Here is a 26,145-nt window from a genome sequence, read left to right as displayed (position 1 = left end):
GACCAAACACCATGTTTTATGACTTTATTCTAGGATATGCTCTTGAGGAATCTTTGAGCTACATTGAAGTAGGTATATTCTCTTTATTTATTTATAAGTTGGGGTTTTAAAAAAACTGTGGTAAGAACACTTAACAGGAGACCCATCTTCTTAACAAATTCTGACAGCACAACACATTATTGTTGACTATAGGACAACGGTGTACAGCAGATCTCAAGAGCTTATACATCTTACTCAACTGAAACTTCATGCCTGTTGATTAATAAATCCCATTTCACCCTCCCCCCTTAAGTGGGGATATTTATAATTCACAGTTAAAAGTCAAATTTATGTTCTGGAGATGGAGGGTGGTGATAGTTGCACAACAATAAGAATGGACCGCAAACCACTGAAGTACACACTTCAAAATAGTCAACGTGGTGACTTTTACAACACAATAAAAAAAATGGGATAGAAGAAAAGGTAAGATTTAATTTTTTCCACATTTATGTGCATTTGTCATTGTATTGCCCACTATTTAAAAAAACAAAAAAAAAAAAACAACTGAGCTCCTAAAGAGATTACATGAGACTGGGTCCAGGCCCTAGCTAGAATTGGTTGGATGGCTAGATCCTCGGTACCCAAAGAGCTCTTTATATGATGATACTTAGGTCAACCTGATTTTGGACTGGTCCCATGACAAGAGCTGGTTACCACTGGCTAGCTTGGCTCTTAGCCCAAATTCTGGGGTTGACATTGAGGCTCAGGCTATACTTCCATCAGCCCACCTAGAAAAGACAACTAACATTTAGTGTCTTCACTTTCCTCACCTGAAAAAAATGGAAGCCAAGCAAGTTCAAATAGAAGGCCAAGGAAAAATTGTAAACCTTCATTTCCCATATGTTAAACAAATAAGCTGGGAGCTCTTTGAAGTTTCAAAAACCAAGGTTAAGCACAGTTTTCTATATTTGATTGCCCAGGACAACTGTTTTTTAGACCAAAGATGTCTTTTCTCTAATAGAAACAAAATCTGGGTCACCTGTAACACTATTAATAAAGTAAAAATAATGTGAACAAAGTTTAATATTCATCCAAAAGTAATCAATAAACACAGTCTACTGCAAAAAACATGGTTTAATATATTTATCTAATCTATTTAAAAACGCAAATGTTTAGGAGGTATTTTATACCTCTATTGTATTGTTCGCCACCAACAACCAAAATGTGATTACAAACAAGTGACTGTTGCCAGAGATAATTCAAGTCACCAGGATGAAATGTAAAAGCTGAGGCAGTGTACACGCCAGATGGTACTTACAGAGATAGCAGACAGGTCTCCACGCTGAGTCTCTGCTTTACTGGGTGACTGGAATTGCACAGGGAGGTAGCTTTTATGAGGATCACTAGTAAATACCACCTAAAAAGGGAAGAAGTGCCATGTTTATGTCAACTGCATCCTCCTCTAAAAAGGTGCCTCAAAATAAACTCAATTATATCAAACCCAGTAGGTGTTTTTTTCCCCCCTGAACTTTTTGCTCATATGCGTATTTCATGACCTGGAATGCCATCTTTTGATACAGGCTTAATACAAGAAGTGTATGTTCCTCATTTTCTGGAACAATCCCAGTTTCAAATAATTGTAATCATGCTAACAAAATCAGTTCTACACCTGACTAAATATATGTGTTTCATATTTAAATCTTTGTAAATATTTTCTGCAAAAACAGTCACAAATCTTTTTTGGACCTATTACTGAATCAGGATTCAGTCACTCCAGGACTGAGAAAAGAAAAGTAGATGACAAGAAGTACCATGTTTAAAAACTTTTAGTAGCCTTGTGTATCACCAGGTCTAAATTCCTCTACCTGACCTACCAAGTGTCCCATAAATCGAGCCACGCCCATATATAGGCCCCAGTGTTACATCACGTTCAATACACAGGGCAGCTCCCTCACTTTCCCACAAGTACTTCACCTCCTTTCCTGATACTCTGCCTTTGCAGGTGCTGTTCCCTCCCCAAAATGCCCTTCCTTGATTCCTTCTATTCTTCCAATTACTCGCAGTCCCCAAATTCCCCTTCGTCCCTAAAGGCTCGCTTCTCATTCTAAAGCACTCTTAACTCTCACAGAGTGCAGCACTTCAAGTCTATGGCCTTCCAAGCTGATGTCAACAACTTCATTGCAAATGCAAATCATCATCATGATACCAGGCATTCCGAAGCTGGACTTTTAAGTCTCAGGTTTGGGGTCAAAAATTCATGTGAATTTTCCTACTTACTCCTAATATATGTGTTTGTTTTCGATATTCAAAACGAAATTTCCCCTCAAATTTCCAAGTTAAAAGTGGTAGTCCCAGATGCTTCAAATACTTTGCAAGTACACAAGAAAGTATTCAATACATTTTTAAAAAATGAATTCTAATCAATGCTTTAAGCACAAAGACTAAAGAATGCTAAACATTAATGCATGGAGTCATTTAACAAGATAGGCCTAGAATACATCCAATGATGATTAAATTGTTTATAAATAATGTTTATTATAATAATTGTTACTGTAAATTACCTAAACTCTGTCCAGTAATAAAGGACTTTCTTAACAAAGTCAGCTTGAGAATTAGACTGGAGAATTTACTTCCCTAAAAAGATTATCTAAAAATGTCACTTTAACGATCAAAACTACATGGGACAGGCAAGGACGCATATCAACTTCATGTACATGGTTTTTTGTTTTTGTGTTTTGGGTTTTAGTTGAATTGAAGAATAGAGATGGCACAGGCATGTCAGACCAAAACTGTGATAGCAACTTGCGTGATGCTATTTATCATATATCATAATAGGAAGCATAAATCCATCTTCCTCTCCCTGCCCTACTGCCACCAGTGGGAACAGATGAGATAAATTAGAAATAAAGAACTGTTGCAATGGAAGACGAACTTATTGTTTTCTAAAATCACTTAGAATGATTAAGAAACATTTAGAGGTTTCCTCCATATTAATAGGCAGTATTTGTTTGGCAATTCTTGCTTTTAAAAAAAATCCCCTAGTCCAGTGAAACTCAAATGTGGACATATATCTGCATCTCTCGCAGGGCTTGTTAAAGCACAGGCTGCTGGGTCCCACGCCCAGCACTGAGCAGGACTGGGAAGGCGCCAGAGAATTCCAATATCTCACAAGCGCCCAGGAAATGCTGTCGCTGATGGTCGGCGGATCACACTTTGAGGAGCATTTCCCCTTAACCACATTTGTTTGTATAAAGATTAAATATTAATTAGGGTAGTATTAATTCGATAATTGTTTTTCACTTGGAATTGATCTGACTTCGTATGGAACCAAGGCCTGATTTTTTATTACTTACTTACTTACTTACTTATTTATTTAGACTATTCTAAGTCCTTTATTTTCCACACAAATTTTACAACCAGCTTGTCAATACACATATAAAATTCTTGGATTTTGACTGAGTATTGTAGGATCTATAGCTGAATTTGGGGGAGCCCAGGCCTGATTTTAGCTCATGTTTTTTATTTATTTTCATTGCCATGTTTTTTCCAAAATCCAGAAGGAGACCATCTAATTAAGAATATGTCAGGAGAAGCATTTCACTTCTAGCCAAAGTCAATCTGTATTTTTAACTACAGTAAATATAATAGCATATGCTTCAAAATTGAGTGGCTTTACGCTTTAAAAAACAGGAAACAATTTCCATATGATTGCATTTTCAGAAGAGAAATTTCCCACTGTCAATAAAACAAAGTATTTTTCTACACCACTGACATGTAAACCCAGTAGCGATACTGCAACAGAATCACATTTGAGAAAGGAGATAACCAATAAATCCAGTCATCCAGGGTCAACTGATACATCACAGGGGAAAGTATTTTTATTATAATTTGGATTAGTTTACTTCTTATAAGCACCACATCCTAGAATGGGCCAAAATTCAGGAGAAACCATGCAATGTTTATACACTGGCAACAGAGCTGTTTCAAAGAAAAACGCATCTATTGCAAAGAAATCTTTTGACTTTTTCTCAGGCCACAGCCCACTTTTCTTCCTCGTTTACCTGACGGGTCCCACAGCCTTGACAGAGTCCCTTGAGCATGGCTGGCATCCGCTTGAGGGCTGACGGCTTTCTGTAATACCGGGGATATGCTTTGGCCATGCAGTTACTGATGGCTTTTGAGTCTGTTGTTGCCTGGATCTTGACTCGTTCGCATCCCTGAGATGAACAGTAACTGTGGCCATCCCTGTGGCCTTGGGCTTTGAGATACAAAAATAGCAGCCTGCAAAAACAGAAACCAATCCACTGGGTATTAGACTCAAAAACTCACAAAAATTCCTCAATCAACTCAGGGCCAAAAGGGATATTGCTCCAATAAAGTAACATTTCCTTAAAAGAAAAATAAATTACAAAGCTAATAAAGTTGTTTCCTTTCTATCCTCTTAGGGTCCTGAGTCAAATGCAATACTGCTTTAGAAAATATCTTGATAACCTGATTCAGTCCTTCTAGAAGATACCAAAGTTGATTTCTGGTTTCAATTAGTTCAGTAGGTGATTTGGGAGGATGGAATTTGTCTTGGCTAAAGAATTCCTTGGAAAACTTTATACTTGCGTTGATTCAGTAAATTAGCATGGTTTTTTTTTTGGCGGGGGGGGTTGTGTTTTGTTTTGTTTTTGGCTTACAGATCATTTTGGATTAAGGCACAAAAAATAATAAAAACAGCAACTGTAATTTATTTGGCTAAGACCAAGATATAGTCTCAAATCAATTCCTGTGGTGTTTACTAAGAGCAGATGAGCCTGGGGTCCTTCTGTCTGTACTTTGGCCAAAATAAAATGAAATGAGCAGTCCCACTGACTCTGAATTATCCTCCTGCTGCCAAGATGAATGGAAAAGTAACTTCCAGGCAGCCATCCAACATCTGTCAACAAACCTAGTCCTAAACTAAAGGAAGTCAAAATTCTAAAGGATTTGATCAAATGTGATTGATTACTGAAGATCAAGAATTCACATTTTAATATGAGGTCAATGAACAATGCAAAGTAGCAATTATAGGTAAAAATTAGCCATTGTCTCCACATCCAATAATTTTAATATATATACATAAGGAAAGACCCAGATCTGAATAGGCATGGGTCTTTGGCCTATAATTAAAATCATTAAAAAGAACAGAATTAAAAAGAATTAGAACCTCAAAGGCCAAGAGAGTCTAGAAATATCCAGATGATGAAATATTTCCTGTATTTTTACATATTTTATCATTAATTTGTGATCGCCAGACTGTCCTTAAAAATTTAGGTGTTTCATTTATTTTTGTGAAAAATCAAATGGAAATGGGGAAGTTCTGTCTTCTATAGAGTAACAATCCAAGTAGGTTAAGTCTAATTAGAAACTGAAAATCAAAGACAACTATGATAGGAAAAGATTTAAGCTGATCACACTAGCTGTTGGAGGGGCGCCGGAGGGCAAATAAGTTACATCTTATTCAAAAGCTAACAACGCACTTAACTGAAACCCAACCTCATTCCCCCAATCAAATGTACCACCCTCTCTCCAGTCTGAACATTTGTCTTTCCCCAAACATGCCATGCCACGTTCTTCCATGCCTCCATGCATTTATCCACACTATTCTAGGGACACTTTACCCATCTCTTTTTCCATCTCCTCCTACTCATTCCTCAAGAATTCACCCCAGTGTCACCCTCTTGGGATGTCACTGGTTACCCTAGCTGAACTTATGGGTTACCTCAAAAGTCACACTGAATATCTCACTTTAGGACTTTTGGCATTTAAACCTTTCACTCGTTAATTATCTGCTTCACATGCCCACATCTTTCAAGGGACTGTGAATTCACAGAAGAAATGCAGCTTATTTACATTAGTATTTTTACGACACCTAGACAATGGCACATGGTAAGCATATCACTTTAAGGAATGGCTATTGAAGGAGCATGCTACTTGCTGGAAGAGTATAGGAGATCAAGCCTACCATAACCCAAAGGCTGAGAGACTGTAACTGGTAAGAGCAGACAAAGCCAACAGGACCCCAAGGTGAACAGGATTAGAATTAAAAAGTGGAAAGACGCAGCCTAGAGAAAGTTGAAACCAAATATGCCATGATTATACAGTGATTTTTAAAACTCAAGGTCAACTTGAGAGAGAGCCTTAAAGAGAAAAATAAGCTTTCACTGAAAAATGAACTGTATCACAAGTAAATAATCATCTTAAGTGTTGTTATGGAAAAAAATTAGTTTAATGTTCAATTGGGCCTACTGGTTCTTTATCGACAAGGATAATTTCTCTCTCTAAATTGCCTTAATAGGTATATGGCAAACATCTTTACTCAATTCCTACTGCCAACTATAATTATGCGTCATTCGAGTTCTCTTCTAAGCCTCTAATAGTGATGAGCAGAGAATTACCCACATCAGCTGCTTTTCTACATAGCTGTCACATCACAGTCAATTCTTAGTTAGGCTGGAGAACCAGTAATTTCACCATTAAAGCAAAATAGCAATAACTCTCATTCACTGGTTGCACTGAATTACCCCATGCTGGAGTCAAAATAGAATTTCCTCTCAGACTGTTTCCTCTGCAATTCTTCCAGTGAATTCACAGGCTCATAGTTTTCTATTTTGGATAACGAGGCATTATGCCGCTGTAGAAAGCCAAAGGTAATCTGAAAATGTGTGTTTGGTGGATAGCAGAGGCCAACTCGAATCCAGTCATTCCTATAAAGGAGAGGAAATTTAAAAATGAATTCACATGTAAGCCAATATATTTTGAACATTACAGCATATGTAAATTTTAGCCATGATTTTCTCCTCCTTAAGTATCTGCTGTGTATTGAGCCACTAACAATAAAGTCCTGAGCCCTTACATACTATCCAATCACCCACCTTTAAATGTTGCCCACATTTATTTTATCAATATATTTCCAACAATAATATGGCTTACAAAAACTTCTTGGTTTCAACCAGGCTTTGGGGAATGTGAACAGAAGCTGGATAAAATGTACTTAGCACAAGGGGGTAATAAAATTAAGTGAGATGGTTGGGCATGGGTATACTAAGATAGAAGAAACACTAATAGCCTGATAATGGAAATGTACACTGGTGAAATCTTTCCAAAGAATTTTTTTGTTCATAAATATATTTTTATCTTTTATTATGACACTAGGGTAAGTACCAAACGGTAAAATTTCTGGATGTAAAAGTATATGTATTTGTAAAGCTTTTGATGTATACTACCACATCGCCATGGGGTTTTTCTTACCTCAAGTCCTTAGACATAAAATGAATACTTTTTAAAAACCACTAAAATTATGTTCCTGTTTTTATCATTTGCTTTTTGGGAGGCATTTTGTTAATTGTGGTTAAATATAGATAATGTAAAATTTACCATTTTAGCCATTTTTAACTCTACAGTTCATGGGCACCAAATACATTCATACGGTTGAGCAACCATCACCACTATCCATTTCCAGAAATTTTTAGTCATTCTAAAGAATTTTTAAATGATATGTAGTAAGGCCTAAAAATTGTTCCCACAGGTTTCACCCAGTAATTCCACTAAATAATTAGAAATAAAGGCCAAAAATGTATTTAAAAAGCATGTTCTCTGCGGTATCATTTATAACAGCAAAGCAGTGGGGGGAACAGGAAAACAACCTAAGTGTTCATGGGGAAAAGGGAGTAAATAAATTTTGATATATCTATGTGCTCAGAAAACCCTTGAGGGTGGAGAGAGAACAGTACAAATGTTTATAATGCCTCACTCTGATTAGGAAAATTATTCTAGGTTATTTCAATTTTCTTTATGTTTTCCTGTATTTTCCTTCTTTTGTTTAATGAATACATGTAGCTTTTAAAACTTTTAAAGTGCTATTTTCAGAAGAGGTGCTATGACAAAATCTATGACCTCTCTATAATTATATTAAATTTGGAAAATTAAATTGCCCCTCTCTTCCTCTTGCCTCTGCTCATGATGTAATTTTTACAAACTTTTAGTTAATTACACAAGGAAACTTTGAACTTCAAGTCCATGTGGATTTTTAAAACTTCTGGGTTCAGCTTTCTTTCACTTTAAAACGTTTTGACTTGCTCAGTATTTGTTCAAAAGTTATGCGTGACACTTACAGAATCCTACGTGCCATTGGATTGTAATACCTCGCCTCAAATTCATAATTTGCCAGATATAAGTTTTTGGATTACTGATCCCTCTTTGATATTTCTCTTCAGTCCTCTCTGACCATCATTCGCTTCTTTCACTGACTTTTCTGCAGCTCACTGATGGGAGTAGTAATATCAGGTTGGTTTTTAGAAATCTCACCCTGGACACCACATGGACTAAGGATTGGAAGTGGGGAGACCAAGTAGGACCCAGACAAAAGACAATAATGGCCTGCACTCAATCACAAGCAGTGGCAGTGGAATGACGTGGAGAGATCTGAACACAGAAGAGACAGAGCCAGCAGTGTTTGGTCACTGATGGGATGGAGAGATGAGGGAAAAGGAAGAGTCAAGAATGAATCGTGGGATTTCTGGCTTGGTGGACTTGGTAGGTGGGGGTGCGACTCTCCAGCGAGGACACAGAGAAGCAGCAGCAAGTGTTATAGGAAAATAGCGATGGTTCTGTCTAGAGCATGTGCCAGAGACCTCACGTCTCAGAATGAAAGCATCCATTCTGATGTTCACCGATCCTTGGACATAACCTACTTAGCACTGACTTCCTTCATGCTCTACATCCACCTGTGTTAATTTCAACTGTGTGTTTTCACAAAGTTCTGACAAGTTGGAACTTTATGACTAGTCAGGTAAATAAGCCGTTTCCATTTCGCAGGCATGTATCTGAGCAGTTTCATGGAATCCCATGGGTTAACCATCACACATATATAGATTAACTCTGCCTTTCAGAATAGTCCCATCTCTCCTTTCTAGTTTCACCTCCTGTCACTTCCCCTGACACACCCTATGCTCCCAACATACTGTATCCATCAGTCCCTGAACAGAACTAGCCCTTCCTCAACTCTATTGCTTTTGTAACAAGACAGATCACTTAGTTATCTCTTGTTCAGCTCAGCCTGGCCCAACTCCCTTAGGCAGCATTAGTTGCTCAATCCTTTGTCCACTAAAAGATAGTACAGGTTTATTGATTTACTCAAGTTTTTTTCTACCTATATACTGTGAGCTCCTCGAGGGCAAGTGTTTTTCTTACTCATCATAAATTAATGTAAAAATAGAGCCTTTGATTAAAAGTAATATAATTAGGACTGACAACTGAGACATCCAGGGATAGGAAGATGTTTTCAGGCAGGAGTGGCAAATACCTGGCATTCATACCACAACTCTTACACTCCTGCCCACAGCAGACATTATTAATCAATCAGATCACCCTCTTCTGTCAAGTCTAAACTTAGCCTCAAAAATCTTTTTATGTTCCAAGTAACCAAGTACTCAGTTGGAACACCAGATAAAACTTCTTCCCATCCCAGCTATGGGGAATGAAAGTATTCAGCAAACTATTAAAACCGATTGATAAATGGCTTTCTGTACATAATAACTTGACCACAAAGAAAGAGAAATGCTTTTAAAATGAAAGGATTCAATTTCTATAATCTCCTATTTTCATCCACATAAAATATGCAGCCTCCCCCACAAGAGGAGCAAAGTACATCAAATCAGCATTCTTTACTTGTTACAAAGGAGATGTGTTATTATGTTCTTCACTAAATTCCTACTTGCTCAACTATTTGAAATAACAGTAATGAAAATGTACTTGTTGAAGTTTATGAGGTATAGAAATATAGTCTTCAGTGCAGGCCCATTCCAGTGGATGGTGTAGCCCTTCTCCAGCATGATCACGGGCTGGTACTGTGAAAAGGTGGTCTTCTGGTTAGTGCCCCGAAGTACCATCGGGTGGGATGGATACTCATCTCGTGCGATGGTCATAGTCAGACTCTGAGTGTTCAATGTCTGCACATAGACCTTCAAAAAATAAATTAAGAATTAACGGGAAGAGCATGAAAAGTGAGAGTTAAACAAGCATTTCCAGCACAAAGCCAAGTGTCTCTGCTTTCAAAAGAGAGATTGTGTGATCTGTGCCAGACTAAATGAGCAGTAGCCAACTTCATGCTAAGCCACACTTAACAATGAAGCCTGCTGCTTCCACTGCAATGGTAAAAGCAGACCACACAATCTGCTGGCCAAGGTCATCATCATCTCTTCCACTACACGGGTCCGCTTAGTCATCAGAATATAAAACCTCCGTGGCTTCTGTGGCCTGTCAAAGAAATCCCTCAATGTAAAGAATACACATACAAAAAATTAGTAAATTAATGTGAAAACTGATACCCTCTACTCAAATCTGAGAGGCCATCCTCTAAAACAGAGATGGAAAATGTAAATATCTTAGAGGTTTGGCTTTCAGTTTTCCATGGCCTGTATCAGCCCAAGAAGTCATTTTTCACCTTAAAAAGAAGGGCGGGGGGAGGGTATAAAGTGCTCTGCAAAAACTGGAAAAGCATATTAAACTGAGACAAATGTAAAAGCACCGAATTTATTCCAGTGGCATTTGAGCCCCTTGCTTTGCCAAAACAAAACCTTCCCCAAATGCATCTTCCAAAGAACAAACCTCAAAAAAATTTCCTAAAACAAATGAGTATCCCATAACACATTTCCCCAGAAGTATTAAAAAGTTTGCAGAATATTGCATTCAATCCACAATACTTCTATTTTTCTCTTTCGGTCATTTCTACAGTTTTGTCCATATTGACTCCTCAATGATACAACCTTTGAGCCAGAAAACCTTCTTACCTCTCATTCATGTTTGACTACTTCTATACAATACTCTTCTCTCCTGATACCACTTAAAAGTTTAAAATAAAGAGATAGGAAATATGTATTTGGAGATGAGAGATGACTGTTTTCATTTAAATACATATTTAACATATACTTTAATATATATAATATATATTTATTTAAGCATATTTATATTATAGTTAAATGTTTATTATACAATTATATATTTATATAAGATAGGTTATATAAATATAGGTTAAGTATAATACATAGTATGATATATATAATATATAATAGGAGATATACATATATATATACACACACACACACAAATATTCTCCTGCCTTGTTCCAAATCCAAGAAGGATTTGAGGTGACATATGTAACCTTATGGTACCACCTTTCTTCCTGAGCACCTTTATCCCTTGGGTCAGCAAAGAGCAGACATTCCATTAAAAGAAATTTACAAACAGCTAAATAATGCACAGCAGTGGTGTGGCAAGAAAACCTGGCCAAAGACTCAAGAAATACGTGTTTTCACTTCAAATATATCCCAACTATATTTAACCAAGTGCAATCATCTCTTTGCCTCTCTTCGACTCATGTTTCCACTTGTTAAACTGGTTAGGAGTAGGGGAGCTTTAAATAAAATTCTGTGAGACCACGGTTCCTAATTAATTTTGTCTTTTGCTTTTTTTCCTGAAGAAAATCGTGCTTTGGAAAGAATCAATCATACTGAAGAGCTGAGGAGTCGTCCTCACAGAAGCAGTGTCAGGAGCTGGTGGGGAAGAAGGCAGCATAATGCATATGGCTTACCTGGGCATAGTTCCCACTGCACACCACTGCGTTCCACTTGGTAATATTTACACAGTTTGGATGGCGGATCAGGTAGTTGTCAATTCTTCCCACATACGCATCCTTGTATCCTGTCACAGAGCCATCAACGTCGTGAAATATGGAATTCTTATCACCATCCAGCTCACAATCTTCAAACCAGGGGCCAGGCTTTCCAAAAAAGACATTCAGAGAGACCTGACAGCAGTGAAAAACAAGGACACAACAAAATGAGGACTCCTGCTATCTCAGCATCCCCTGCAAACATCCCCGAAAGCCATTCCAACTGCTTTAAGGTTAGAACAGTGCTGAGTTCATAACCATCGACTATGCCACCCAGTCAATCAAAGTTCTCAATTCATTGACATGATTGTGGAAAAAAAATTCCCAAAGCCTTGTGGAGTTCAAATAACAAGTGTTGAACTTCATCTTTGGTGTTTTCCTTTTTTTATACTTAAAATCCATTATCTGCTCTCCAGACAAAACTAATCTGTGGCAAGAGAAATTAGAAGAGTGTGGGAAGGGGAACTAAGCAGTCACCCATATTTGTTAATTATAAACTTTACACTTCAGATCTGTGCATTTCCCTCTAGGCAAAGTCTACCTCAATTAAATAAAAATCTACCAGAAGTTCTACATTGCAAACTAGTTAATCATTTTACTTCACTCTTGATGCTTTAGCTACTTGTTCATATGACTCCTCCAAACAAAAAATAAATACAGTTCCAAACTGAAACACAGTTTAAGTGTTTTCTTGATATATGGTTGGGTAACCACTGAACTCACCAGAATCTGCTGAAAAGTGCATGTCACTTTCCCTCTCCCCAACACCAACCAAGCCCAACTCAACTTGCATGTCAGGGAGAGTTCATTTAAAGCCTTTATAGAACACACAGCACACAGCTGCAAAGCAGGCTGCAGCGTGACATGTTTTATAGTCTTTAGCTGCTGATTAGTAGTAAATCACTAATGTTAATGTTACTCCAGCCACACAGATCCACCTCTATAATGCTCTTATGCACTCATCACCCCAGGATGTTTTAAAATCAATTGAACATCTAAATGATCAGCAACTCAATGGAAAATCAGTGATATTTGGGACAAGTGGTACTGGGTTCTTAGTTCTAGACTTTATCTCTTTTCCCTTGTACCTCCTCTGGTTATATATAAGAGAAGTTTAGGGCATATTTTCCACCTTTTTAGGTAGAACAAATTTGGCAAACTGTTCCCTTTATGAACTATTCCCAGAGCGTCACCATCATAAGGAACTCCAAGCTGATGAACCACCAAACTTACTAGTAAACAACATGGATTCTCTTAGGTTGTTAGAATTCTAGAATTCTACAACAAATGCAACATCTAACAAACTGATTTTCAGTATGACCATGTCAGTGGTCACTAAACTCAATGCATGGACAGGTCCTGTAGGAAATAAGGCAACCTCCATACTAGAGAACGGATCCAAAACGCACCTTATTTATGTGGGAAGCTATCTATTAGTGTGCCCCCTTCCTCTCCCTCTGCAGTCATGTGGCCTGAAAGAGAACCAGCTACCTAAGCTGACATTCCAATTTGCACCTGTGCCTCTGTTCCACGCTCTGGCTATTTTAGGAAAACAGATATAAACTCTGGTAAAATATTCCAAGTTGTTTTAAACTGGGCAAACAGAGTTCGCCTGTGGACGTGAATGAGAGAACTATGAGTCACTTTCCAGGTGTCGCTACCTGTGGAAGCAAGGAGAGGGACGGTCTGAGACTCAGTCTCTCTATGTCACTGTCACCTTGGAAATGGCAAGATGGGGAAGTAAAGAGACTGTCCTTTTTATTAGGGGTACAGAAGGTACTGATGAAACTACTAAGAAAACCATTTCTATGGGCTACTGCACTGTAAACAATTATTTCTAAATATTATTTGCAATCTTCATAAAAACTTTCCAACAGTTTCTATTAGAAATAACACAATTTGTTTCACACCACCCCAGTATTCCCCTTCTTTCCCAACTTTTTATCCTCTAGTTCCTCGAAAGAATAGACCCCAGGCAAGTAAAATACCAGGCAGAACACAAATGTCTTTGAGGATTATTACAATAAATTTCCCCAAATCATATGTCCTCTTGTTGTAGAGTTTTCTACAATCCCAATCCCTGGACAGGGTACATGGAATCAGGAGTTGCTTTCGCATGTTTTTCTCCTCCTAGTCATAAAGACTTAGGTACAAACCCTTTGTTTGTGTTTTTGTGTTTGGGAATGTCTTATCCCTTCTTCTCCAACCACAATCACTATGTCTGAACCATAAGAACATACTTACATGTGGACCAAACTTCACGAGGGAGATATTATTCCTGGGGGTTATCTGCCAGGAATTCTTCATAAGGAAGCCGATAGCGCTGGTGTACCTATCTGGAGTTGGCACATATTTTTTGAAAGTGCACCTGGTAAGATGAATTGGCCCATCATAAATCTGAAAGCCTCTAATTGGGAATGTCCTGTGAAAAGACAAGATTTTGTTTAATGCACATGGGCCCCTCCCCTTAATAGCACTTCACTTACATATTTGCTTTATAAATACTGTTGAATATCCGGTATGCACTAATCACCATGCTAGAATACAGGGTAACGAAGACAAGATCCCTGATCAAATAAAACATACAGTATGGTGGGGAAGGCAAATAGAAAAAGAAAAGATAATTACAGAAAGTTCTATGGAGACAACAAGACATAGTACTACACAATAGACTGGGTAAGACAGACGGGTCATTTTGGATAGAATGGATGCCTCTCTGAACAGGTGACTTTTGCTTCCTTTAATCACCTAAGACTCTTTTGGTAACTCATATACTTTAGTTTTGATTGCAAAGCCTCTAGCATGAGAACAAAAGATGAATCTGTGCTTAAACAGAAAGAATCTCCTTTTAAGCCACTAAATGATAGCAATGAGGTGAAATGATACATTTAAAAGTATAAAAGTGTAATTCCTCAAGGCTTAGTATGTCAAAGGGGCTAGCTAAATTGAGAAATTAGTTTTAGTCATTTTCTTCCTTTCTGTTCAAACACAAACTCTTTAATCATATATTACTCACCATAATTAACACACAAAACCCATAATACTCTGGATCCCTTAGGTTTCTCCCCTATTAAATTCTTTGATGGCATTGCAGAGGATTTCTACAGCAACTAATTAGTTTACAACTTGGCAGTGTTTTATAATAAAAGCACATATGCTAGCAAGAAAATCAAGTAGCCTAGTTAAAAATCTAATCGTATTCATGTACCCTGTTTCCCCGAAAATAAGACCTAGGCAGACATTCAGCTCTAATGAGTCTTTTGGAGCAAAAATTAATATAAGACCTGGTATTATATTATATTATATTACATTACACTACACTATATTATATATATTATATTATATTATATCATATCATATTATATTATACCTGGTCTTATAGTAAAATAAGACCATGTCTCATATTAATTTTTGCTCCCAAAGACACATTAGAGCTGACTGTCTGGCTAGGTCTTATTTTGGGGGAAATATGGTGTTTCTAAGTATATATCCAAAAATAGTTCTCTCCCATAAAAAAAGGTTGTACAAATATAGTAAAATAAAAACTGGATCCACTAACCAATGAGGAATCTTTGTTTTGGAAAATCCTCCTCAGCAAAGAAGCAATAAGCATTTTGAAATAATACTGGAAGCCAGTGTAAAATAAAAAGAATGAAATTCAATTGGCCGCCATCATAACGCAGCCCGTATCCCAACCAATACAGCTACTTTTCTTTAATCTACACATCAGAAGAGGCAGCTATAGCCTAATTGTGAAAAGCATAGCACTAACAGTGTCTGAATCCCACCTCAGCTACTTTTATTATTTATAAAACGGGATGATGACAGTAGCTACCTCATTGGGCTTTGTGAGGATTAAGTGAAGAATAAAGTACTGAGAACAGCGCCTGATACATCATAAGCATTTAATAAATGTTTGCTATTAAAATTCCATAAAGTTTCCTAGTGGCTTCCATGGTCTCACAGGAGTTTTACAGAGCGCATAGCATATAATGACATTCACTAGTTCCCAAAAACAAGCACAGGTGGAGTGGAGCCAAGGCTAGGTCATCCTTGGCCAGAAGCTACTTAAAGCTCTTCTGCCAACACTCACCCTTGGCTGTCAAAGCTAACAGTCTGTTTGCCCCACCCTCCAATGTCCAGATAGAACATATAACTCTAAGGGTGCTTGATCAATTCCTTCATTGGCTCTGAGGCATGGCCTTTAGAACACTGGTTTTTCTCTACCTGGTTTTCTCACAAGTAACATGAGAACAGCTCCAAACTGTCTCAGAACAGAGGTATGGATTAATTAGTTAACAGTTCCCTAAAAGCTCTGAAGAAACTTTCTAGTGCTAAGTGCTATTTTAATGACTGATTATTTTGACAGAAAACATGCCAAAAGTCTACCCCTGTACCTCCTTCAACATCTGAAACACTGTTAATTATACAGCCGTGGTTAGGTTTTGAGTCAGCTTTAGCCTCTGTCAACTCTTATTTTCTAGGACTCTTTTCAATAGGTAATTTCCTCTTTCCAGTGGCTATTTCTGAAAACCAACATCACAAATTGAGGGAAAACTGACCTAATGTCATAGTTTACAGTCTGGCAATTTTCTGTGGCTCAAGAAAGAAAGAAAAAAAAATCATGAGCTTTGAAGGTCTTATACAAGAAATGAGAAACAAGGGGTGGCCAGTTGGCTCAGTTGGTTACAGTATGGTGCTGGTAGCACCAAGGTTGCTGGTTCAATCCCCACAGGGTGAGCTGCACCCTCCTTTAAAAAAAAAAAGAAAAGGAAAAAAAGAAACAAGAAACAAGAAACAAGAAATGAGGTGTGATCACAAAACATGGTGAATGTTTAAATTAAAAAAAATTATTATAGTAAAAGACACATTGCCATTAATCCCCCTCAGAATACTCCTCCTTGCTTTGAACACACTTACCACATCATTCTTGCCACTTCCTGAAGCAGCTCTGGAAGTCCTCTTTCGAGAGAGTCTTTAGTTGTGCTGTCGTGGCTGCCTTGATGTCCTGAATCGATTCAAAATGTTTACCTTTCATGGTCATTTTGACTTTGGGGAAGAGCCAGAAGTACGGTGCCAGATCCAGTGAATGAGGACAAACCGTTATGCTTTTATTCGACAGAAATTGCCATACCAGAAGTGATGTGTGACACAGCCTTTCCGTTCTGATCAAAATATACAGTGAATGCTGCTGCCGAGTTCCATCCAACAGAAAAGCTGATTTCTTCCATACGGGAAGGGGCACATCGAACCTTAGTAACAGTGTGTGACAAGTTTCAACTTGTTCGGTGCAGTCAGTTAGGTGTGAGCTACGGTTGACAGAAGGTGTATTTTAAAGCATGCCGTAAATCATCCTCCATCATGACAATGCTCCATGTCACACATCACTTCTGGTATGGTAATTTCTGTCAAATAAAAACATTACGATGTGTCCTCATCTACTTTATTCACTGGATCTGGCATCATGCAACTTCTAGCTCTTCCCCAAAGTCGAAATGAGTCAGGACATTGAGGCAGCCATGACAGTGCAACTAAAGACAGTCACAAAAGAGGATTTCCAGAACTGCTTCAGAAAGTGGCAAGAACAATGGGATAAGTGTGTTCAAAGTGAAGGGGAGTATTTTGAGGGGGATTAATGGCAATGTGTCTTTTACTGTAATAATTTTTTTTATTTAAATATTTACCATATTGTTTGATCATACCTCATAGTTTCCTTCGTTATGAAATTGATAATGATATCTATAAAGTGTTTACTTAATGCTTTAGAATTCCAGAGGATGATATACAAATAGTAACAGTGATAACAATAATAATTGTAATAAGATAAGGTAGGAAAAGTGTCACAGTAGCAACCAATCCATCCAGGATGATTATAGAAACTGCCAGAAAGATTAGGTTTTCATTTATTGTTTAAATTTAAACTCCACTGCTAAAGCAATGCTTACCTGTTCCTGGGTAATGTCCGAGGCTTCTGGTCTATTCCTCCAAGGCCTCCATACTTGTTCTGACCACCCTGAAAGCCATAATTTCTGCTCTCCCCAACAAAGAGAGATTCAGATACCTCCTGGCTGGAACCTTCATCACTTGGGAAGCTTCCATCACTGCCAAAATAAGAATAATCATTAACCACACATCTCCAGGAAATTTAAATTGACCCTCAAACAAGCTGTAACTCAAACAGCCAAAAAAATTTCAAAGCAGCCTGTAGCTTTTACTAATACGTATTATTGAGTCATTAAAAAGTGTGTCTAAACTGTGAACATACCTCTTATAAATTAATACAAATTAGCTGTACTGTAAATTAGTGGTTTGTAAATTAGATTTAAACAAAGGAAATTTAATTTAGCAGCAACAACTAATTAGTTTAGTCTCAAAGGACAACTAATTAGTTTAGTCTCAATGCACAGTGGGAAGAGAATAAACTTGCTCTGAATAGAACAGTTAGATGAAAACCATATTTAAGATAGGTTAAACCATGTTTTAGATAAGAATAACTTATCTGGAAAAAACATATAACATAAAAAGTTCAGTTCTTAAAGACCATTGAGAAATTTGACCAGCTTCTAAAACAGAAAATATTTAATCTGCTCCCAATTTTTATTCCCTTTCTCTTTATTCCCATACTTTTTAAGATCTTTAATCTAATGTTCAAGTGTTTTCTTCTAAGCAAAAACATGTTAGGTCTACCTTTCTGTGGAATTCCATCTATATTAATAACCTACCACTTTGGTATGAATTCAATTAATCACTTAAAAATGTATTTTTGGCCATTTAGTGGTATTAGAAATCGTGTATTTTTTTATTTCGATTGGGTAATATTGGGGCACAGTGTGTTTTTTCCAGGGCCCATCAGTTCCAATTTGCTGTCCTTCAATCTAGTTGTGGAGGGCACAGCTCAGCTCCAAGTCCAGTCACCGTTTTCAATCTTTAGTTGCAGGGGTTGCAGCCCACCATCCCATGAGGGAATTGAACTGGCAACCTTGTTGTTGAGAGCTCGCACTCTAACCACCTGAGGCATCATTTTTTAATGCTGATAAAAGATTTAACATTCTTGTGTTATCCAAAAAAATAAATAAATAAAAATCAAGGGTTATTTTACCTACACCTTCAAATAATCAGAGAAGTGTTTTTAAAGTAATTACAAACCTGGCAAAGGTCAGTCCTATTCCATTATCTGCAAATCTGTAAGAGAAAAGAGAATGAGGGAACATTTTAATGTACCACATCACATAAGAGGAGGTAATTCTCTCACTATTTAATTGTCATGAAATCCAGGAGGTTCCAATAACGTTTACTCTCCAAGACCACAAAGAGTTTCACTTCCCAATAACTAAAAACACAGACTCCACAGTGAAGACACCTGGTGGAAATCTCAGCTTTGCCAGTTCTAGCTATGTGGCCTTGGGCAAATTACTCAACCTTTCTCTCAGTTTTCTTACCTATAAAGTGAAATAATAATATAATCTTCCTCATAGAATACTTAAGTGCATTAAACATACTAATTAATTTCAACCATAGAACAATGCCTGGCACATAGTAAGCAGAACTGTTAGCTACAATTACTATTTTTATAATTATTTTTAAAAACGGTTCATGGTAGTCACTTCAAAACTTTTCAACATTAGTACCCAAGCTATTTCTACAGATTTATTTTAGTATCAGTTTTTTTTTACATGATAAAAGGAAGAGATGATGTTAAAATGCCAAGAAGCTACTGTAACTGCTGGCCAGGGGGAAAAAAACGGTTTTCTAGCCTCTGGAACACCAAATCCTAGCTCAATCAACATAGACCAGGCTTCTCCTAAAATTATACAAATGGGGGGAAAAATGAGATGCTTACTGCCTCAAGTCATGTTAAGACATAAGTCAACAAACTTATTAAGGTAGAATTCACAACTTTTATTTTGAATGGCAGTGAAAGAGCATCAAAAAATCTTTGAGTTTCCAAGAGGAAGGAAAAAATTTCAGGTAGTTTCAAAATCTTTATTTAGCTCTCTGACCTAGACCATGCTTGTTATATAAAGTAAAATTCTCGGTTTCTGTTCAATCTCATCAAAAAACTCTCATGTCACTAGACAAGTTCAGTTCCAATAAAAGCAGATGAATGAGACAATTCCAAACATTTGCAGTCTGTTAATGCTAGCATACTTCCTCTGAGTTTGCCCTGTCTGTTAGTAACAATAATATCATTCCAGAAATCACTCCTGTACTTTCAGTCTACCAGGTTTTTCAAAATAGCCTTAAAAAAAAACAAAAAAGAAGGTACATCAGTGTCATCAGATAATAGCTTTGTAGAGAATACCCACGCTGAATTCTGAACGACAATGTCTCCCCCTCTGACCCAAGCTCCATGGTCATTATTTTTAAAAGCAATCAGTCTGTCAATTAAAGCAGCAACACGTGGCTTTTCAGGGTCACCATCCTGATGAGGCCGAAACCTTGGGGTTGGGGGGAAAAAAACGATATTTTTTTTAAAAACTAATAAAAAAGCAATGGAAGTCAGTTATTTACAATTGTAAGCTTAAGTGTCAAAAAGCAGGATTTAAATTTGACCAATCACCTCCCACCAAAAAAAAAAAGCCTTAAGACACAATTCAATTATTTGTATTTCAAATATTGGAAAAAACAATTACATTTATTTACATAAGTTTACAGAGAAATGCTTTCATATCATTTTAGTTATGTTTTTTACATCAACTAATATTATAGGATGGAAACTGCAGAACATTCTAAACACTAAAATCACTTTGTTTTAAACAAAAACCTCAGACCAGGAAATCTGGCATGTTTTCACAAATTCTTAAACTCCATGATACTAATATAAACTTACTGAATAAATTAATCACATATTTCAACATACGTATATTTAAACTGAAGTATTATTTGAGTTGTGTGCTGGTGAAATGTCTTAGATATAGAGATAAAACTGGGTTTAATATCTTCAAAAGGCCTAAATTTAAAATAGACTATATTTAATTAACTTGTTAATGATAAAGACTGAATTTTATCTTTGCTTTCTCTTCCTTCTAAAACACTTACAAGGACATTAATGAAAAGGTCAAAAAAATTGGTATCAAAAACTGTCCACTACAATAACTCAAATAAATAATTCCATAAGGCCACCTATTTAAAAATAAGATCATTGCTATCTTAATCTTACAAAGCTGAGGAAGAGGTGGGGGAGGAAAAATCTAGACAGCTTTTCAAAAACCAATTCACCAGGTTGAGCTTATCAATCATATAAACAAGAAATATTATTTATACAAATGCTACTTCTACCGTTGCTGACACACAGTAGGTGCTCACTAAATGTGTATGATGAGAGAAGAAGTGATGCACAGAGAACAGCAAGTGCAAAGGTCCTTAGACATGAGTGCATGTGGCACGTGTACAAAACAACCAGCAATTTGGCTGGAGAGTAAGAAGCAAGGGCTCAGAGAGGCTAGAGAGGCAGTCATGTGCCAAGCAAAGATATTCTAAATGCAGTGGGAAAAGCAGAAAGTGGAATGGTGGTTGCCTGAGATTGGGGGAAAAACTGGGAAGGTGACAGTCAAAAGGTACATAGTTTTAGTTATGCGAGATAAATTCTAGAGATCTACTATACAGCATAGTGTCTATGGCTAGCAATACTTTATACTTAAATTTGCTAAAAGAATAGATTTTATGGTAAAAGTGTTCTTACCACAAAAAATAAAAATAAAGTTTTTTTTTAATTTAAAAATGATAACAACAGAGGTGGGAGGAAACTTTGGGAGATGATGGATATATGTCTATGGCCTTGATGGTAATGATGGTTTCATGGGTGTGTACTTATGCCCAAACTCAGTGAGTTATATACATTACATATGCACAACTTTTTATATTTTAGTCACACTTCAATAAAGTGGGTGGATTGGATGGATGGATGGATGGATGGATGGATGGATGGATGGATGGATGGATAGATAGATAGATGTGATGGAAAGTCATTGGTAACATAGAATCAGGGAAGTGATGACCAGATTTAAATTTTTTTTTAAACTGGTCACTAGCTGCTACTTGATGAAAGGACTGTAGAGATTGGACTGTGAAGAGACCAATGTGGAAAGGGTTATAGTCACCCTTAGGTTGTGTATATAACTCCTTACACTAAATAGCTCTAACTTAACGGGTAAAAAATCTGACTCTGAGCCATCACCCACTCTTCTGGCATTGTTGTTGCTGCCAAACAGCTTTGTCATCATTATATAATATCAAGCAGATGGAAGAGTTCTGGAAAAGAAACTACACAATGTTCTAAATGAAAGCCAGAAAAATAAGTACCAATAAAGCAACTTTTAATTCTCTGTTACAGTCATCTCCTTTTTTCTGAAATTCCTATCCATATAAATCAATTGTTGACCACTTGCTTAGATACTCTTTATTTCCATCCTCATCCCCACTTGGTGTGCAAAAAATACAGTTAATTTTCGCAGTTTCTCATCATCCTCATTTATGAGCTTTCAGCATCTTTCCAAACCCCACCTTTAACTGTTCTCTGCTTTAAATGTGCTAGCTGATTCTCATTGCTTTTTCACGTTTAGATGAAATTTCCCAAACGCAAACCAAGAACTTTCTTGAGTTAAAATTTCCCATCTTTGGATTCCTGTAATTTCACATCTTGAAGACGCAAGGAAAGGCTCATCTGATTAACTGTTGAGTCAACTTCTCCGTAATGAACAGACTGAGTTATCTTCTGTATCCCATGGGCCTAATGTTTAATTCATTGGCTGACTTATTACTTACTTGTTACAGTTTTATCATTTTTACTCACGTCTAGACTGCATGAATGCATATGGGCATGTTCTACCATGTTTCCCCGAAAATAAGACCTAGCCAGACCATCAGCTCAAATGAGGCTTTTGGAGAAAAAATTAATATAAGACCTGGTCTTATTTTAATATAAGACTAGGTCTTTATAATATAATATAATATAATATTACATTATAATATATTATAGTATATTATATTATATTATATTATATTATATATTATATTATATTATATTATATTATATTATATAATAATATAATATCAGGTCTTATTTTAATATAAGACCGGGTCTTATATAAGACCAGGCATAATATAATATAATATAATATAATACCAGATCTTATTTTTAATATAAGACCCGGTCTTATATAACATACTATAAGACCAGGTCTTATCTTAATTTTTGCTCCAAAAGACACATTAAGAGCTGATGGTTTGGCTAGGTTTTATTTTCAGGGAAACATGGTATACATCAGGTCAAACAAAATTAAATGTATACACCAGCTGCCAAATGTCTTGTTACTGTCTTCTATAATCGGTTCTTTTCAATAACAACTTCCAAATAGAGTCTAATTACTTACCAATACGTATGCATTTATAAACCGGTAAGTAAATAATAGAGAGCAAAGGAAAAATTTCTATTATCATAATATCATATACACACCTGGTAAAAAAACTTCTTAGGCCATTCCGGATAAATTGTTTTATTGTCAAGTCTAATTAATATATCAATGGATGCTGAAACATATTTTCTCATCCATCCATTCATATACATACACATAATTTTTTAAGGCAGGGAAGAGAGCCATTTTTATTGCTTAAGTATTTTTCTGTTAATACTAACTTAGCAAAGTACACATTACTAGTACTACCAGGTATAATGAACTCTTTAAAACTAAAAAAAGTAGCAGCAACCACCTAGCAAAGATTTCTTCGTTTTGTCAAATAATATTCTTTTCTTGGTTCTTAATTTACCATCTCTATGCTCCTTTTTCATCTTGTTTATCTCCTCTAGTTTTCCATTTTGTCTTGCTCAGCTGTTAGGTGTCCAGTACCTCATGCTTTATTTAATAATGCCCAGTTTCACAGCTTCTCAAACGCTGTCTGATCATTGCTTTAAAATATTTCAGGCTGACCTTTAAGGAATCTTGACGAGTAATTTTACTAACTATACTTTCCCCAGTTTTCCTGACCTCTTGACTTATTACTGTGTCACAAGGATCCTGCCTCATACCTAAACTGACTCACTGATGGACAGTGTGGTTCCTACTTTATTCCCTTGTGAATAATCAAACTTGGCATCCTTTTCTTAAATGTCTATCAACAGACTCCATTAAATCTAGTGCCCTTTCATCTCTGTATATTGGTTAATCAACGTGAAGTATGGAAAAATAACATGCATGCAGTTCCTACTGAATATGACTTTAAGTTGCCATCTTTTCCAGAAATTCTTATTTCCATTGAAGACATTTTTATTTCCTTTGGCTCATATATATCACATAAAAGAACTCAGTTGAAATGCTGGTCCATATCCCAACCACAGTCTGTGGTTACACAGGAGAGTAACATAAAGCCCAACTATGAGGTGAATCTGAGACTACAAATGACAACACCAGAACTAGCTCAATCATCAAGTTTGAGACCTTTCCTTTTGAAATAGAATTAGTGCAATGTTCCAGTTTTACCACTAACAATGAAGTCTATATGCTTGGGTTTTCGGGGATTACACTAAAACATTTTAGCTTAACTTGTTTTTCAATGAACCATATTCTACGTAGGCCAAATGTGGACCCTTTTTCAACATGATCTCTCTTTTTCTTTCTCTTTCTGCAATGCTAACATCAATTTACAACTGTGAAAAGGGGAAAGCATTAACTTCTGTGGTATCTCAATAATATTTAAAAGCCCAGCCACAGGGCCTAGAATAGAGAATAAATGTTTTCCCAAAACTCTCCTACAAGCTTTGAAAACTTCATTTTAAATGTGTTACTGGAGAGACGAGTACAATAGCTTAACTAACTCAGAAAGTTGTGCTTTGGCAAGATATAGCTTGAGTGTGATTTAAAAGGACCAGCTCTACCTTGCACTGTTATCCAAACAGAGGTATTCCCGTGGGTCAGCATCACTGGCTTTGGTTGTTTTGACTCCTTTGTCAATAAATAAGCCAGCCTGGAAAATATAACAATGGACTGAAATAAATATGAATCCCAAGTTACATCTCTATATATAATGACTCATGAAAATAAGTTTGAGCTTATCATGCCTGACCAAAAAAGAGGGGGAAGAAATAAACAGCAAAGCAAAGGTATCATGAAAACAGCTATTTTCCTGGATATTTTTATCATTTTACTCATTAGGTCACTTGTAAATATTCATGTAGTGCCTACCTTGTGGTAGGCACCAAGCATGACACATTAACAAGAAAAATATGGTCTTTGCTGTTACTGAAAAAACTAGCAGGAAGTCATGCAACTGAAGAAACAATTACAATCCAGTATGATAAGCATAGAATAAAGAAAGTAAATGATGCTTTGGCAGCACATAAGAAAGACATCGAGATGAGACCTCTGGCAAAGGTGGGAGTGACATGATTCAGGGAATGTCTCCTAAGAGAAGTGACATCTGAAAGCTGAAATTTGAAGGATGGGGAGGAATTAACTACACAAAAGAACAGGTTGAGGATGAAGGGCAGGAAGTAGATGGGAAGCAGTTGAAGAATCTAGAGGAAAGACCTCAAGGGAATCATTTGTTCAAAAAGTCTGGGGATGAGAAAGAGTATGGAACATCGAGAACAAAAAATATTTTAGATGGACTGACAGGAAATATATGGAGGGAGGAAAGGCAAGGAAGGAGAAATAGAAGCAAATGCCACATGATGCAGAGTTGATACGCTAATGGATCCAGACAATGGGACTTTTAATAAAGATAATGTAATCAACTGCATCTTAAGGAAGAATACTCTATCTACGAGATAGATAATGGATTGGAAAGGGACAAAGAAAGAGGTAAGAAATAAGGAGACAACTGCAGTAACCCAGAAGAGACAGAAGAATGTCCTAGCCTTGTGGCAGTAGTAACGGGAAATGGAGAGAGTGAGAATTCTTTTTAGTATTGATACCATTTAGTAATTAATAAAATGTCTAAGAGTGAGGTAGAGGGAGCAAAAAAGGTTCATATATTTCTAGTTTTGGCAATTAGGTGGCTAGTGGTTTCATTCAGTGAAATAGATATGGGAATGGGTCTTGTGATAAAAACTAAGGATTTTAATTTGGAACACATTTTATTTATGTGTCCCTGAGACATCCAAAGGGTAATCAGAGGCAGTCAGGTAGGTGTAATTGACCTGGACTAGATTTGAGAGGCATAAGCAACTGAAACCACAGATAGAGGTCAGTGTTTGTACATTTATAACTCATATAAAAAATGACAAGTTCCTCACCGAGGACTCCAAGCATTCAATGTCCTTTGGCTTTCAAGTATCTGAATAGTCAGTCCCAAATTTAACAAATTAAAACCTAATCCTCCATTCACTATTTACATCTAACATGCTTACAATTAATAGAGCAGATAACTACATGTCCACATGGTCTAATTAGAATGAAGTGTTTTTTTATACCACCTATCATAAAAAAATTTGCAGATTTCCTCTCTGAAATGTTACTTTCAATAATTATTCTTAA

The 26,145-nt window shown here is 36.6% G+C and overlaps 1 protein-coding gene across 5 annotated transcripts in view; it reads right to left on the bottom strand.

Moving 5' to 3' along the window:
* The window catches only part of CEMIP2 (cell migration inducing hyaluronidase 2), a 70,810-nt gene that overhangs the window by 6,177 nt on the left and 38,488 nt on the right, over positions 1-26,145 (bottom strand). For 4 of the 5 annotated variants that reach the window (XM_019730812.3, XM_019730821.3, XM_019730841.3 and 1 more), the window contains exons 12-21: positions 24,546-24,634; positions 19,981-20,112; positions 18,821-18,856; positions 17,620-17,775; positions 13,919-14,096; positions 11,594-11,809; positions 9,757-9,965; positions 6,528-6,710; positions 4,041-4,260; positions 1,298-1,396 (exon numbers count right to left, since the gene is read on the bottom strand). In XM_019730812.3, coding sequence (XP_019586371.2) covers positions 1,298-1,396; positions 4,041-4,260; positions 6,528-6,710; positions 9,757-9,965; positions 11,594-11,809; positions 13,919-14,096; positions 17,620-17,775; positions 18,821-18,856; positions 19,981-20,112; positions 24,546-24,634 — 1,518 coding nt within the window. The remainder of the gene's footprint in view (positions 1-1,297; positions 1,397-4,040; positions 4,261-6,527; positions 6,711-9,756; positions 9,966-11,593; positions 11,810-13,918; positions 14,097-17,619; positions 17,776-18,820; positions 18,857-19,980; positions 20,113-24,545; positions 24,635-26,145) is intronic. The other variant, XM_074330562.2, reaches the window with a different exon arrangement.

Source organism: Rhinolophus sinicus, chromosome 16, assembly GCF_057876585.1.
Source record: "Rhinolophus sinicus isolate RSI-liver-muscle chromosome 16, RSI-T2T, whole genome shotgun sequence".
In the NCBI taxonomy this organism is placed as follows: Eukaryota; Metazoa; Chordata; class Mammalia; order Chiroptera; family Rhinolophidae; genus Rhinolophus; species Rhinolophus sinicus.
The sequence above is the reverse complement of the archived record's forward strand: the minus strand, read 5'-3'. Positions and strand labels throughout refer to the sequence as shown.